This window comes from Symphodus melops (assembly GCF_947650265.1).
Source record: "Symphodus melops genome assembly, chromosome: 21".
In the NCBI taxonomy this organism is placed as follows: domain Eukaryota; kingdom Metazoa; phylum Chordata; class Actinopteri; order Labriformes; family Labridae; genus Symphodus; species Symphodus melops.
This window is the reverse complement of record NC_136711.1, coordinates 11806112-11821737: the sequence shown is the minus strand read 5'-3', so window position 1 is coordinate 11821737 and position 15626 is coordinate 11806112. Positions and strand designations below refer to the sequence as shown.

Sequence of the window (15626 nt, the reverse complement as noted above, 5' to 3'; positions counted from 1 at the left end):
CTCTGTGATTGTATTCTAACCTGTACTGACACCCTTGACACTTATTCTTCTTTAACACTTTATTCTTTGTTGATTGGTTAATTGTTTAGTGTAGTTGCACTGTCGTTATCTGCTGCTCTGTGTGCCCCTTGAATTGCCCCCGGGGACAAATAAAGTTTTGGAAATTTGAATTGAATTGATTGTGTGAAATGGTTTCAGTTTGACTTAGTTAGATTACAGCACAGATTTTACGTTAAAGTCTACAGAAAACATCATGTGCCAAAGAAAGTTAAAGTCGTAGTTAGAAATGATTTGTAAAGTAAGGGCATAATTAAAGTGCTTGAATTGTATATTTAATGTTGGTTTAGCCGCAAACAAATGACAAAGCTCCTTGCGTTTGATTGGCTCGCAGGAACAATGAATTAGGGATTCTTAAAATTGTCTTGTCAGCTTATAGAACCCAAGAACAAAACTGTAACATATCAACTGTAATTTTACAGTATTTAAACATTTGAGTCTTTCCTGATGTACTGCAAGAGTATTTGAAAATGCATGTGATAGTTCAAGGGTTTTAATTACACTAACAGTATGGGGGAAAAGTTGCCGAGTATACGCTGTAAAGTAGCTGGATAACGTCAGCGTGACTTCAGAGTGAGTCCGTGCTCGATGGCCTTTCAGATCGTCCCGGGTGTCATGTTTACAAGAGTACGTAACAGAGCTGGAGACAAAAAAAAAAGAAGTCTTGGTAGAGTTCAGAGGTTAAAAAGCAAGCTGCAGGCGTTCAGTCCTTGTCTTCCACTCGTTGTGCCTGCTGTCGGGCTGTGGCATTTCAAAAGAAAAAAAGAAAAAAAGAAAAAGGGACAAAACCTCGGTTGAGGCTGTGTTGTCAGCGGCGGAGTGTTGAAAGAGCGAATACTGCAGCAGCGTGAAGGACAGTGCATCATGCAAACAAACACACAGAGCACAAATATGTGATGTGTGACCACACTTCAGCCCAGAGTGTCGACTTCATGCATTTTTTTTTTTTTTTTTGTATCTTGATCTACCCCCCCCCCCCCCACTTCACTTCACACTCAAACTAACATTTAGTCAACTTTCTAAATGAATCAAAGGGGAGGTGGGTGATTGAGGAGACAAGTGGAGAGTTTTCACTCCTCCGTCCTCCTTGATTAGCTCAATCACTCACTCCTTCTGATGCACTTGACATTTTCACGACAAGTCATTCTGTCACACGGAGCAAGCGCCCCCCTGATGCCAAAGTGCTAAAATGCTCCATCTGCCCAGAGCGGAAGAGTGGGAGCAGGGAATAGAAAGCGAGAGAGAAAAAAGAAGAGAGAGTATATACAAGAAGCGACGAAAATTATCAAGGAGGTGTGTGTGTGTGTGTGTGTTCGTGCATGAGCTGCCTCTCTGTCCAGTGCAGAATTACTCACAGTAACAGGTTCCTCGGAGTGGATTGCCAAGGTAACGGTTTTCTGAGTCACATCTGCAGAGAAGAAGAAGAAAGAGAAAAAAAAAAAACAGAGAGAGAAGATGAAGAGGAGCGCAAAGCAGACTGAGAGCAAGAAGAGCTCTTATCAGAAGCACTGTATGCCAAGTGCCAGCGCATTTAGCTCCTGCTGTTGGCGCCTCATTGAGTCTCTAACTTCGGAAAGAATCTAATAGTTTGCAGAAGTTAATTAGATTTTCTGTGTGAACTTTTGTTTATCAAAGCAGCACAGAGCGTCGCTGCAAACTTCAACGCACCAACCTGATCAGATCACAGAGCAGAGTTTGCCATAGCCCAACTTTAATCCCTTAAATCCTCGCAGCAAACATGACCATTTATGTTATTCGTGCTCGATTGTTTGAGATGCATAATCCTAAACTGGGACGTAAAAAAACCCCCCAAAAAAACAAAAAAAAAAACAATCAAGAATAACTGCAAATCATGAAATCTATTTTTAAAAAAGCAATGCAACAAATAAGACTCGGGTTAGTTTTCTAGAGGTTGAGAGGGGGGGGGGGGGGGGGGGGGTGCAAGGTTCAAAACAGGCAACATGACGCCCAGGGTGAGATTCTCTTTGTTTCACACCCGGGTTTATTAAATCATAGCTGCAGGATTCAGACTTAATCCGAGCTCAGGATGAACATGTTCACACCCCTCGCAGCACATGAGAAATGCTAACTGAATACCCAGTTGCTATTTTAGTCTCGCCTCGTGTGAAAATCTTGTGATTTTTGGGGGGGATAACTAAAAAGGATCAGGAGAAAAGCCTGCTCGGAAGTGCAGATAAGAGGGTCAAAACATTTCTAAAGTACTGCGAAGAGTATAAAGAAAACAATCAATCATTAAATAGATAAATCATAATAGAGCTTGAAAAACAAAGAATTAAGATCAGCGCTTCATTAGCATTTTTGTTTACTTCTTTGTGGACAAGGATATTTCAAAAGCTTTTGCGTACAATAATAATTTCCGAGCTTATTACAGGTCAATAAGAACTGCTTTCCAATGCTCTCAACACAAAAACAAAGCATGCTCATGTTTGGAGAGAATTTAGCTTCTTGTTGTCAAATCCACTGAAGCCCTTTGTCATTGATGATTACAAACTTCAAACCTATTAATTACAAGACAAAGATAACCTCCTTAGGAGTGACAGGAAATTTATTTTTCTGTGCTGTCTTGTCTTAAAGTGAATACATATCTGTAATAGCGAGTGTTTCATTCACTGCTTTCTAAAAAAAAAAAAAAACACTTTTTTTTTAACAGCTATGAAACCAAATCAAGTCAAATGGAATATTGTATTCGTCATCTTTTAGAAAAGCATTAAGCTAGCTCAGAGTTTACATTTTGTGACTAAAACTTTTGTCATCAAAGAGAAAGGCAGCTCACGCTGGTGGCACTGAGGACATTTATAATCCATGGCTTTCATACAAGAAGGAGTCAAAGGAGTCAAAGGCCATTTTCACTTAAAGCTCCTCTACGGAGCTTTCTGTTTGACTTGAATTTGGTGCCCCCTTGTGGACAAAGCTTTTCATTGATTTTGTCCTGTAACATAATGTTACACAGTGCCTCGATTATTTGAAATCTTTGCCTTGTAAAATAAAAAATGAAGGCTGTTTTTTTTTTTTTTTTACATCAGGGTTAAATACTTTGACAGCTACCATGTGGCTGAAAATGATTGTACAGAAAGGATTTATTCGATCTTTGATGGTCTCGTTTTGCTTTTAAAGAGAAACTCCTCCCAGGAGCTTTAAAAACATATACACATGTATCTTCTTTAAAGACCCAGTGAACTGATATACTTTCTCATTTTCTACAAGAACACAACTACAAAGAGTAACCAAGAAGATGCTTTCTTGGAAACTCCACCGGTGAGTAATTTTTGAGTTATACAAATGTAAATATGTGCATTAACCCCCTGAGCTTAAGACAGTGTTGTGTGTTTGCTACAAGTGTAGAGTCATTGTAAGCCTGAGGCCAAAGAATCTATAACTCCTGTTAATGAGGTTCCTAACCCCAGAGCTAAACATGGCGTGAAAATTGAACAATTACTGTCTTCCATTTGTCTGCATGTGATTGTTACGAGCAGACAAACACTCTAATTGTAAATGCTGGAATATCACCACTCGACACACACGGCAAACACAAACTTATTTTTTTGAAAGGGTGGAAATTAAGTGGACGTTTTTCCGTTTTTGATTCTATTGTGTTATGTAAGCACATCAGATGAAGACGCCTTTATACACTGCTGCAGAGTAAGATTTATGTATCTCTTAAGTGGACCGCCTATATTCTGACTTTTTTCCGATGCATATGTAAAATAGATGGATGGAAGTGGATTTCCAAGGTCCTGTCAGGAGAGGAAGTTTCTTCAGACAAACTGCAGAGGAACCCTGAACACAATTTAAGCACAACAGCAGGTCTATTATGGCAACAGAGATAGCAGTCTGAGTTTCAATGAAGTCCTGCACATTTAAATGCACATAGACCGTCAGCTTTGTGCGGTTTTTCAGGATGTTTTTTAAAAAAAATCGAGCTCACGGCTTTTACAAAGGCTTCTAATGTCGAGGAACACAAGGCAGACGTCTTATTGAAGCAAAACATGCCGTCTCTTTTTCTATAACATTCTACAACTCACTCAGTCTTATTCCACTTCCTGAGACCAACCAGTTAAACTTGTTGGAGATAAACAGCAGAGGCTTTGTCGAGGAGTCAGACACCAGGGAGAGGACACGACGGAGAGGAGTGAACCCCACTATGAGACACACACGCTGCTCAGGAGGAGGAGGAGGAGGAGGATGTTTGTGATGTTACAGTGAACTGAGAATGACTCCGTCTCTAAAAATAACGCAACATGAGTTGTTTTGCAGCATTGAGCTTTCACGACAGACAGACTGTTCCAGACTGTTCCACAGGTACAACACAAATACATGTCAGTCATAATGTGGGTGGAGGTAACACATCTGATGCATTTTAGCACTTTCATATCACCAGCGAAGGATCCAGTCCAAATATGGAGTAAAACAAAAAACGTAGGAATCGGTAACTTTGGTTTCACTGTGGCTCTTTGTTCTTACTTTAAAGGAGTCCTGTGCGGGATTTTTTGCATTAGTAGCTTCCCTAATCAAGACGGATTCTGTCTCTTTATCTAACGAGCAAATCCTGAAGGACAAGCGTCAGCACTGTGACTGATCTAATGAGGGCAGGACACCGAGCTGGGGACGCGCCAACCTCCGCCGCTGACACTGTTAATATCAAACAGGAGAGGATGGGGGGGGGGGGGGGGGGGGGGGGGCTCGTTCAGCACGCTACAAAGCACGGAGGACAAATACCGCCACAGGATTTGAACCTCACGGTACATCACTCCTGTGGCGTTTCAGCTGCCTGGCAATTTGAACACACACAAAACTGGAAGTGTGTGATGCAACTGCCTTACACTATATCTTAATTTAATCTACACCTGCACGCATGCTTGCACACATTGGAACTTGAGGCAATCCCCCCCCCCCCCCCCCTCCTCTGTATCTTAATTTGATCTGCACATGAACCCTCGGTCTGCGCGAGCGCACACACAAACGGAGGGAAATGTGCTCCGAGCCAACACATTGTCCTTCAGCCGCGACACAGACACAGACACAGACACAGACACACACACACACACACACACACACACACACACACACACACACACACACGTGTGCACATTTCGAGAGTTGCAACCTCCGGGACAAGAAGAGCCCTCAATAAAAATATTCATCTGAGCCAGCGCTATAATAAGAAACGTTGCTTTTGACTCATCACTGTAACGCAGCACAAACCTCATCAATTGTTTGACGATTCTTTTTCGGCATCGCTGCACCCTTTCCCTTCATTACTGCAGCTATTATTGCCGGGGGTCCTAATGGACACTGCTGGCTGAGGTGCACGCATGTGTGAAAATAAGCGTGCATGTGTGCACTTTTGGGTACCCTTGTGTGGAGGTCTTTGTTTAAGGGTTACTGCTGGAGGGGGGAGGGGGGGGGGGGGGGGGGAGTGATTACATGTAATGAGAAACCAGAAATTACATTACCAAAAAAAAGGAACAGCAAACAACTCACTCTTACGTTTTGCCGATACATGCACACACTAATTAGATTGCAATTTAAAAAAAAAAAGAAGAAGAAAAAAAAAAAAGTTTCTCAGACATGTTTGAATGTTATAGACGCATCCTGATTCTGTGATTGAATCGCCACTGGAATTGGAGCTGCTGATAATGACAATCCTGGTCTAATTAGAGCCTGTAAATAGGATCGATTAAGGACATATTCTGCTGCTTTGTGTTACTGGCTACATTTTAAGCTCATAATCAGCACTGGGCTGCAGGAATAAGCTGGAGAGCCAGCAGCGTATGAAGTCGCTCAACGGCTGATGGTGATGGGGCCGGCTGCTGCCTGGACCGTTTGATACCCCTGTTCTGATTTTGTGGAGCAGAGATAGAGTTGTTAGTATCTGCTGTTAGCCACCTGCTAACTAAGTGCGGATCCACATTGTACGGCGCTGCATTCCATCTGGTCCCACCCAAATGAATGTGACGCTTTGTCGTTAGCGCAAAGTGACATCTATTTACAGTCAAAGTCACCAGAAATCACGGAGGGTTGTGGAGAGGTCTCACTTTCACTTTAGCCTCCGTCGCCTTTTGTCTCTCTCACTCGTTTCCTGTGCTACCATCACATTCATGTGTCCCGTTCGCGGTGAATAGTTTGTCTCTGAGGCGTCGACTTCATTCATATTTGACCTTCTTGCCACAGTGTTTTCTCTTTGTATGTTCTAATATGATGCTCAGAATCAGCTCTTTTATTCTATAAGCTCCATCTGATCTAAGTGGGGCTGATTTGATTTTTACGTTATGGAAAATGTATTTGAGAAAATTGAGAGAAAATTGCCAAACAATTAAATATTTAGGAGCACAAATGGTCCGTCATTCTTAAGTTTAAATTATGTGTCAACATACTTTAAATTCATTCTATTTCTTTTCTATTGGAAACCAACTAAAGCAAACTTATTAACAAAGAGGATTGTGCATCTTAGCGTCTTAGCGTTACTTCACCTTCACCCTACATAGTAACAACTCAAAAATCCTTGAAGTTGTGTTTCAGTGGGGAAAAAAACGTTTCTTTTTCTGTTTCTAAGAAAAACTGTCTCGATGAAACTTCAACTTAAAGATTCAAAGGTTTAAAAGGTTAAAGGTGCATGTTGATGTTTTTGACCACCGGTAGTGCTATAGAGCAGAGTTGGGTAATTTATGATCTATATGAGAGATGAGGGTGACTTTATCACATTACATTTGTGTCGATTTGAAAAATTAATTTAAATTTTCCAAATCATAATTTCAGTTTTTGGACCGTTTTAAAAATGAAATTGCTGAAAAGGGAAATCTCAAAGAAGCAAACATGGATAGATGTTTTTGAAATGTATTGATGATACGGAGATGTTCGTCATCAAATCAATGTATCAAATCAAGGGATGGATCTTCACACATTCATATGGAGGGAGGTCTTTATATTTCAGGAGCATAAAAGCCCACAGTTGTGAAATCTTAAGTGTTTTGTTTTTCTTAAAGAAAGGAAATCATGACGTACAAGAGTTAAAACTCAAAGAAAGAAAAATGCTCATTTGCGTGAGAACTCCAGAGGGTAGGTAAAAATGATGTCATGGCAGCCATATGTGACTTGTGCTGAACAAGCTATGTCGTTGTATTGGATGAATTTTACAATTTGACAATAAACATGGTGAGAACTGTGTGACTGAACAAGTACAGATGACAGCACAGGAACATGTGAAAATGTGATTCTAATCATGAAAGGCAGTTTTTTTTATAAACACAGAGGAAACTCATCCTCGTGTGAGTGGGAGTATGCATGCACTCGCGTTTGCCTGTGACCCTTCCATAACTCTCACTACATTAGGGGTATTAAAAACCATCAGTGTCCATTCTGCTTACCACAGAGAAAGCAGTCAGCTAAGTGGAGATGTTCCTCCTACACAGCAGGAATCTACCGTGTCAGCAGAATCAGTGCCAGAGGTGGGCTTTCTGGCCAATATAATACCAAGTGAGGGTACTCCGTTGTCCCACCGCTGAACAGTCACAACGTCGAAGCCACCACATGAGATGCTGCTTTTAGCGATCAGTAATCAATGCTCATGAATGTGTCATGAAAATCATAAATCACTGTAGTGGTTATTCAAATCCAATGATTTAATGTCTGACTCTGAGTGATGGGCTTTCTAAAGCCTCTGAATCCCATTATAAAACTTTTATAAAATGGGTATTTATTTATTTATTTGTGATAGTCTTCTGGCTTTTCCATAACAGATAATAATCTGCGCTAATATAAACTGAAGCTCTAATAGACTGAATTGAACAGATGCACTGACCTCTTAATCCAATATCTGTGAATAACAGATAAATGAAATAAAGAAACTCCTCTGGTGTCTCTACCATGCATGATGTACTGTGATTCCTTTCAATCAAAGTCATCTTCTGAGTTTTTTTATTTTATTTTATGTTTTACAAATAATAGAAGGTTTGATCGGACTCATTTTCCCCGAGTGTATAACATTCTTTATTGAAACCGTTGGGGAATTAGTCCTGGGCTGAAGTGCTGGGCTGAACAAAAACGTAAGAATGAATGAGGTAATGAATGAATGAGGAATGAGCTAAAAATAAGACCGATACAGGATTTTTGATGCCGACACCTGGGAGATAAAAAATGCTAATACCTTTATGATATCTATCTAAGATCTATCTTCGATCATTAAAGACCTATTGATGGAGATATGCACACACATGTATTGCGATGATCCCTTCAATGCAGCAATCACAGATTTGTGAAAAAGATTTTAAGACAATCGAGACACATTTTGCTTTCCTTGGCCAACAGTGCACTAAAACAATATTGATTTGTTTCTTAGAAACTGACACATTAAAAATAAAACTCGAAAAAACTGTTACTGAATAAACCTAATTATATCAGTATATAGTCGTATGGCATGCTAACATCGGCCGGTATTATCGTCCAGCTGATTAATCAGTCGAGCTCTTTTAGGAGCTGAATGAGTGAATGCAGCAATATATATATATATATATATATTTTTTTTTTTTATGGTTGAATTAGAGAGTGTCTGTGTGTAAACATGTGGTCGGAGTACTCACAGCTGGCACTGGTCTCCTTTTATCCCCTTGGTGGTGCAGAAGCACTTGCCAGATAACACCTGGCACACGTTTGCATGGCCGTTACATTTACAGGCTGGATGCAGGAAGAAGAGGAGAGGAGGGGGAAAAGGAGAGTAACAAAGAGGAAACAGAGGGGAGGAGACATTATTGATTAGCATCAAACAAAGCTGAAAACGTGGATGAAGTGTGAGTGTTTGTTTGTTTTTTAATGTTTGCACATGTTCAGTTTGTGGTTTCCAACATCACTTCCATCACTGAGTTCAGTAATCTCCTGAGGGCACAATAACCCACACAATTCCCACCAGAAGTCTCGTAACAGCTTTTTTTTCCCCCCACACTTATCTCAACGCCAGGCTAGCTCTTTCCCATTGCTTGCAGTGTTTGTGCTAAGCTAGGCTACAAACATCTCTTTTCCTGCACTGAACACACAGAGATGAAATTGATATCGATCTGGGTAAAATGGTAAACAAGTGTATTTCCCAAAAGACTGCCTGAACTTCAAAGATCTGATACATGATGGAGAAAAAAAAAACTGGCTCCACTTTCCAGATAGGACGACGCATTACCCCGTGAGGCGTGTACGAGTGTGTGTGTGTGTGTGTGTGTGTGTGTGTGTGTGTGTGTGCCTGTTGAATACAAATGCTGCAGAAATAGATGTGTGACAGATGAGTGTATTTATGAGTGCCTTATAGGGGTTGAATGTGTGATGTGATGTGTGATCTATTCCTTTCAGTCCAGTTGGTGTTAAAACACTGAGAAGGGGAATTAAAGGAGGATCAGTGGACACTGTTACTCCTGCCAAAGTTTGAAGCACATTTATCAAAGATGAACAAAGAATATTTCGGGTGACAGAATCTCTTTAACCCAGTGTTCCAACACTATGTCAGACTGATGTGGTTGAAGGTTGGAGAAGGGATTGAACAGACGTGTGTGCAGATTGGATAGGAGGGTTTGCTTAAAGTTAAATGGACATAAAACATTGAATACACCTGTTTTATTTATTTATTTATTTATTTTTAAAGCGCCCTGAGAGAATCAGCTGAGGATGTTCTGGAATTTGTCCCGACGTTAAGACTGACCAAGCAGCAAACTCCAGTGTTGTGAAATGAAGCGAAAGCGTTACATGCAAGAAGCTGCAGTTCCTCGAGGGTCCACTTGAGGCTGGCTGCAACGGCCAAGAACTCCCCATTCGGCCCATTTTTTTTACAGCAGAAATAAACTAACTGTACTAAATCACTTCTAGCCTCTAATCCAACTTCTTCATCGATAAAACAAATACATTTTCATTTTTATTAGAATTAAAGGTAAGGTAAGAATTATACATATACATGTATTTGCCTTATTAGGCTGATTGAACTGACAAGAGGGAGTTCTTTCAGTTTGCCAGGAGGCTTGAGGCCTGTCTCAGCTCAACCTCTTTGGCTGTTTGGAATTCATTAGGAGTTAGGATTAGATAGGACTGGGCTTCGTCACGCCCTTTTTTTTGTATTAAAAGGTTCAACAATAGCTGAAAGAAATATCGCAGATATAAAAGAGCCATTAAAAGTCAAAGTCAAACCCATTATTTAACCACTAAACAATCAATGAAAGTACTGTCTCACCTTCCTTTACACACTGGGTGATAGATTCACTACAATACTGAGACTAGGGTAACTTTAATCCAGTATGACAACCTTTCATCACCGATCGACTCGAGCAGCTTTGACATGAAAGTGTCCAAAATGTACAGCATGTGAATTTAGTGTCAATCAGACACAAACATGTCTTTTTATGTTTGCGTGTTTTTGAAGGGCTTTCTATGCTGTTGTTGTTTCTTTAGCCCCTTGTTTATTTCATTGTGTCGTCAGTTTCTGTTTTATAAGCTGAGGGGTGTTATAGCTGTATCCTTGTAAACAATCCGCTTCATGTGGAAAAACTTTTTTAATCTTTCAGTTAGTTCTATTCAACAACATAAAATCTTAATAAGAACAAATAATGCTGACAGAACTGGAAAAAAACTGAAAGAACTGTTTTGAATTTTTTCCTTCAACAAAACAAGAAAATCTCTTTTTTTTTTGGCGAACGCAATCGCATACGAAACAAGAATACAAATACGAAATGGAGGCAATTAAATGTGGCCAAATTCAGCGGCTTCTTGGAGATGTAATCTATGTCCCAGTCTGCTGGTTTCATTTCCGGGCCTCAGTGCAGGGCTGCCCCGGTCGCTTCCTTCCCTAGCGGTGCGTGACTGATAACATCTTTACCTCAGTGCTATGTTGCTCTTTGTGTAAATTAATAACATGTAAATGTACCGAAGAAGCATTGCTGATGCAAACTAATGCAGTTCAAGAATGACTTCAATAATCACCCACATCCTTATTGTCTACATGAAGGTATTTGACAGAATCATGTTGAGTTATTTGATCCTCGGGCGCCAAAAAAAAAAAAGACAATCCTCTTCAGAGGTTCACCTGTGGAGTTTCACTTTACAGGTTACAGCTATAGCCTAAGCATTACTAGATGGTACCTGAGACCGTAAAGCTCCAAGGTGTGTGTGTGTGTGTGTTTGTGTGTGGCTGCCAAGTCAGACAATAGCCTCCATTTTCCCTCGGGATCAATAAAGTATCTATCCATCTATCTATCTATGTAATTTCTCAGGAATGCTCTTCATGACTCCTAAGGAGCGAGTGTCCGTAAAGGAAGCTCTCCACTCACTGTTTATAATATGAAAGTCATCCTGGCAGAGTTGTCAAATACAAATGGAGTCGTTCTGTTTTGGTTTAAATGCTCACTCCTTAAGCATAAACCCATAAACATTCACAACTATCCTCCTCATTAAATTCAGCAAACATGATGTGCTTTTGCTCTGAACACTAGAATGCTGTACAAGTGTACAGGCCGCCGTCTCTCATGGAAATGTATTCAGCATTGAGCACGAACTGCAGATAATAAATCTCTGCATCATGTGCTATTCAGAAAATGCAATCAGCAAGAAAATAACTGAAAACGGGGCCCTGCAAATTTCTAGAAAAGAAAAAAATAATAATAAAAAATAAATAAGTCCAAACAGATATGCTGTCATTGCAGGGGTATTTGTTAGGATTCATATTGTGATTCTTCTCGTGTGTACGTCACCATTCAAAGTCAGGACGCACGGTGTAAACAAAGAAACAAGTCCGTTTTTGACCTTCAGCTTTACCTGCATTTCGCACGGTGAGCAACGGCTGCTGCACACTCCCTCTCGAGTCAGGAAATCAGAATCGTGACATTTCACTGTGTGCGGGGAGAGTGTTGCCACAGCAATAAACCCGACCTCTGTTTTGCCTTTAGCTGTTTTTCTGATCACGCTAAATGAAACCAACATATGGAGCAACATTTTCATTAAACAAATGGGACAAACAAATGTCACCAAGTCGAATCAGAACACACCAGTGCCCTCTGTTGGTCATGATGCTGCATTACTGTTGCATAAAACACACTGATTAAAATCCAATGAGGAGGGGATAGTCCACTAAAAGTGAAATGATCTAACACATCCAGCAAGTACAGTCCAAAAATAAACAAAGAATGTAATTTGTGTCATATTTGTCTAAACTTTACGATAAGTCCGATGAAATGTGACGAGATGATTGAGTTCAGATTACAGGGGTGAAACCACAAGCGATAACTAATTAATCCGTTAGACAAAGTGTGGAGAATATTAATTCCATGTGGCGATGCTTGCAGCACTTACCCTGGCATTTGCCTCCATTGGTGGGGTCTCCATGGAAACCAGGCATGCAGGTCTGGCAGTGGGGGCCGGTAGTGAGGTTACGGCATTGTTCGCACACGCTGCCATTCACGCACGTGCTGTGGCCGTTACACTGGCATGCTGGGAGAGAAACAAAGACGCGTGTTCATTCAGCCATTTAATTAAAGGAGACATTAAAGGGAGCAGTCACGTTGATTTGAATCCAAGGGAAGTTCAATTTCAGCTTGCAGGCGTGAACCCCTCAACAAAACCACAAAGGAGGCCCTTTTTTTTTTTCTTTTAGGAAGCTCTTTCTTTTTTTTTTTTTTAATAGTTTGCGTTAAAGTGATGCTTTCATGTTGATCATCCTCCCTGTAGCCGATAAACAGCTTCAGATTTGACACCAGCCCAACAAACATTTACACATGGGGATGTTTGTTATTGCTTTTTGGACAGCAGCAGAACCATTAGAGCTGTCAGGAGCTGGCATCTGCCTTGTCATTTGAGTTATTATTGAATCTGTCTCGCCTTAAAGAATGTTTTAATGGCTGCTTCTTTTTAATGAACCTGTCAGAAAAAAAAAAAAAAATTAGAAAATGTTTTGATGCAAGACTGATTACCATAACTTCACTTGGCCTGCACTTGAAATGACTAAAGGCACATACACTCACCATTATCTTGGTTGCTAATCAGCATGCGTGTTATAAGTGATTGACATTTAATCCATCATTAAAAGCACTTACTAAATCTCTTTGACCATTTTTCACGCCGTAGTAGAACGTGAATTATAACCTTACTCAGCATTTCCCTCATAAGGTCAGCGTACTACAGTCTGAGCGGAGCATATAAAGAACTCACGTTCAGCAACTTCCCTATACAAACATGCACTCACTGATTTAGAGCCACTCGTGCAATACTGCTTAAATGGATGAAGAAACCGGTTATTGGTTAAATCCATCCCAAACAAGGAGGCGACTGGCTCTGATTGGACGGTGCTAAAGCCTCTGGAGTGACAGTTGTGTTAAAGCCTTAGCTTAGCGCTCATTTTCATCGAAAGAGACGCATTTGCTCTTGAAAGTTAGTTATCTGAACACTATTCCCCTTTCATTGATTAAAAGTTCATTGTTTGAGGGAAGAAACTGCACTTCAGTAATTGCACTTTTAAATGCACCTTTTTCCTTGATGACCTCGTTTTTCTTCTTCTTCTTTTTTTTTTCTTTTTTTAATTTATGTGATGCTAAGAGACAATGACAGCAACATTTCTGAGCTGTAAAGCCCAGGAGGAGAACAGTATCAGTAACAGTTACCTCAGTGACAGTCAGTATGTGATCATCTTACATTTGGTGGTTGTACTGTACTCTGGTGTAAAGTTGCATTGAGTCATGAGGGGACCGATAAGTTGCATTGGGGCGGCTGTAACTGGATTCTTCGATCAGACCGTCTTTTTACACTCGACAGTCGATAGGTTCCACCAACTCTCAAGACGATGCGCTCATGACGCGTAATCTGTAATTACAGGAAGACGAAAAACAGGAAGTGGATCCCTTACCGGGGCAGTGAATGAAAGCCCATTCGTAGCCTTTGTCTTTGGGGCAGCTGCTCGGCTCCAGGCTCATGTCCTGGGACTGGCTCTGCTGGCCCTGCTTTGCCGGCCTCTTCATGGGGCCCCGGTAGGAGCCCTCCATGCAGAGCCCCTTACCCGTGCTGCTGGGGTCTCCACACCAGCCACACTCGGGGCTGCTCCAAAACACTGGGAACAGGTCCGAAGGCCTGAACAGTTCTGGGCTGAAAAAGAGGGACAATGAAGAATTAGAGATAGTTTTATTTTGACCTACTGTAAATTTATCCTGAATTAAAATCTACCTCCAATCACTTGTTCGTATTGCTTCACAGTCTTTGTCTTTCCGTTGTACACTATTTGTTTTTGTTTGCTCTCAGGATTTTATTTTGAAGGCATTTTGAAGCGCTACCTGCAGGGTTGAGCAGCGTCTATGTGTTTTGCACGAAACACACAACTCGTTATCTAGGGGCGCTGTCAAAACAACAAGTCGGAGAGCAGTTTAAGATGCAGGTGTTGAGCAGGTGATTGGGAGGGAAAGCAGCGAGACAGAAATCCTGTCTGCAAACCCAGGACCGGAGGGGGAAAAAAAAGTGGGAGCAAAGTGTCAATAAGAGGCTTCGACGTGACATGTCAAGAGGCACCTCACTCCAGAACTCACAGATCTTGAAGGAGCGGTGCCGTTTTTTTCTGAGTTTCAGCGTCACCGCTCGCCTGACACTCAAGAGGGCGAGGTGGGTGGGTTCGGGGGGGCACTACTATTTTAAGGAGACAAACATGGAGTGCTTTTACCTCACTTTATGTCAAACACATTTCCAGCCATTCTGCTAATGGATGTGAAACCATGAAAACACGCGGGGCAATCAGCACAAAGTAAGGCCATTTAAGTTTGTTGTGGACGACAGCCCTTTAAGTGGCACATTTTCTCAAGAACGTCTCGTCGTGAAAAAGAGAAGCAGCTGGATGAGGAGTTTTGTCTCGCAGTAATACGAAGCGAGAAGCAATTTAAAAGAAAAAAAGAAAAGAAAAAAAAAATCTGCCACCAAAACTAAATCATCTTTTTCCCGTGGAGTTTGAGAGCAAATCGATACGTGTGAAAATGAACAACTAATCTGACGCCTGGAGCTGTTACGCTCTGGGTTTGTACAGAACAGAAAAAAAAGTCCTGCTTCATCCAGATTTAACAGTTTTCATGAAGGTTCTGTGCCTGATTCTTCAGACAGCACTGTCAGAGCTGGATCATGTGCAATTTCAAACACACAGTACATCATTTCATAAACCCTACAACTATGATGACCAGTGTCTTTAAAAGCACTGTCACTCCTTCAGTCTGTATACTGCTTCATTTGAGAATTGCAACCACTCATGGCCTCTTAAATACGATCGATATAGTTTTTAAAGGGGACATATTATCCCCCTTTTTTTCACCTTTTCTAACAGTCCCCTGTGGTCTAAATAAAACATCTGTGCTGTGCTTTGGTGTAAATATAACATGAATCAAGAACCAGAGGAGGTTTGTGACCCTGTAGAAACCTGCTCTCTCAGAACGCTCCGTTTTGCTGTGTTTGTCTCTTTAAATAGAATGAGACCCCGCCCCCTGAGTTTTCCTGGTAGACATCACTCCTCTGTAGAGAGAATAAAAATGGCGGACCTGTGCAAAAGTTTTGCTCAAGGCTGGAGGTGG

The 15626-nt window shown here is 41.1% G+C and overlaps 1 protein-coding gene across 1 annotated transcript in view; it reads right to left on the bottom strand.

Annotated features, from left to right (window-relative positions):
- The window catches only part of atrnl1b (attractin-like 1b), a 64735-nt gene that overhangs the window by 34195 nt on the left and 14914 nt on the right, over positions 1-15626 (bottom strand). Inside the window, 5 exon segments of the mRNA XM_079333902.1 lie at positions 1413-1465; positions 8655-8748; positions 12388-12525; positions 13934-14126; positions 14129-14169. Coding sequence (XP_079190028.1) covers positions 1413-1465; positions 8655-8748; positions 12388-12525; positions 13934-14126; positions 14129-14169 — 519 coding nt within the window.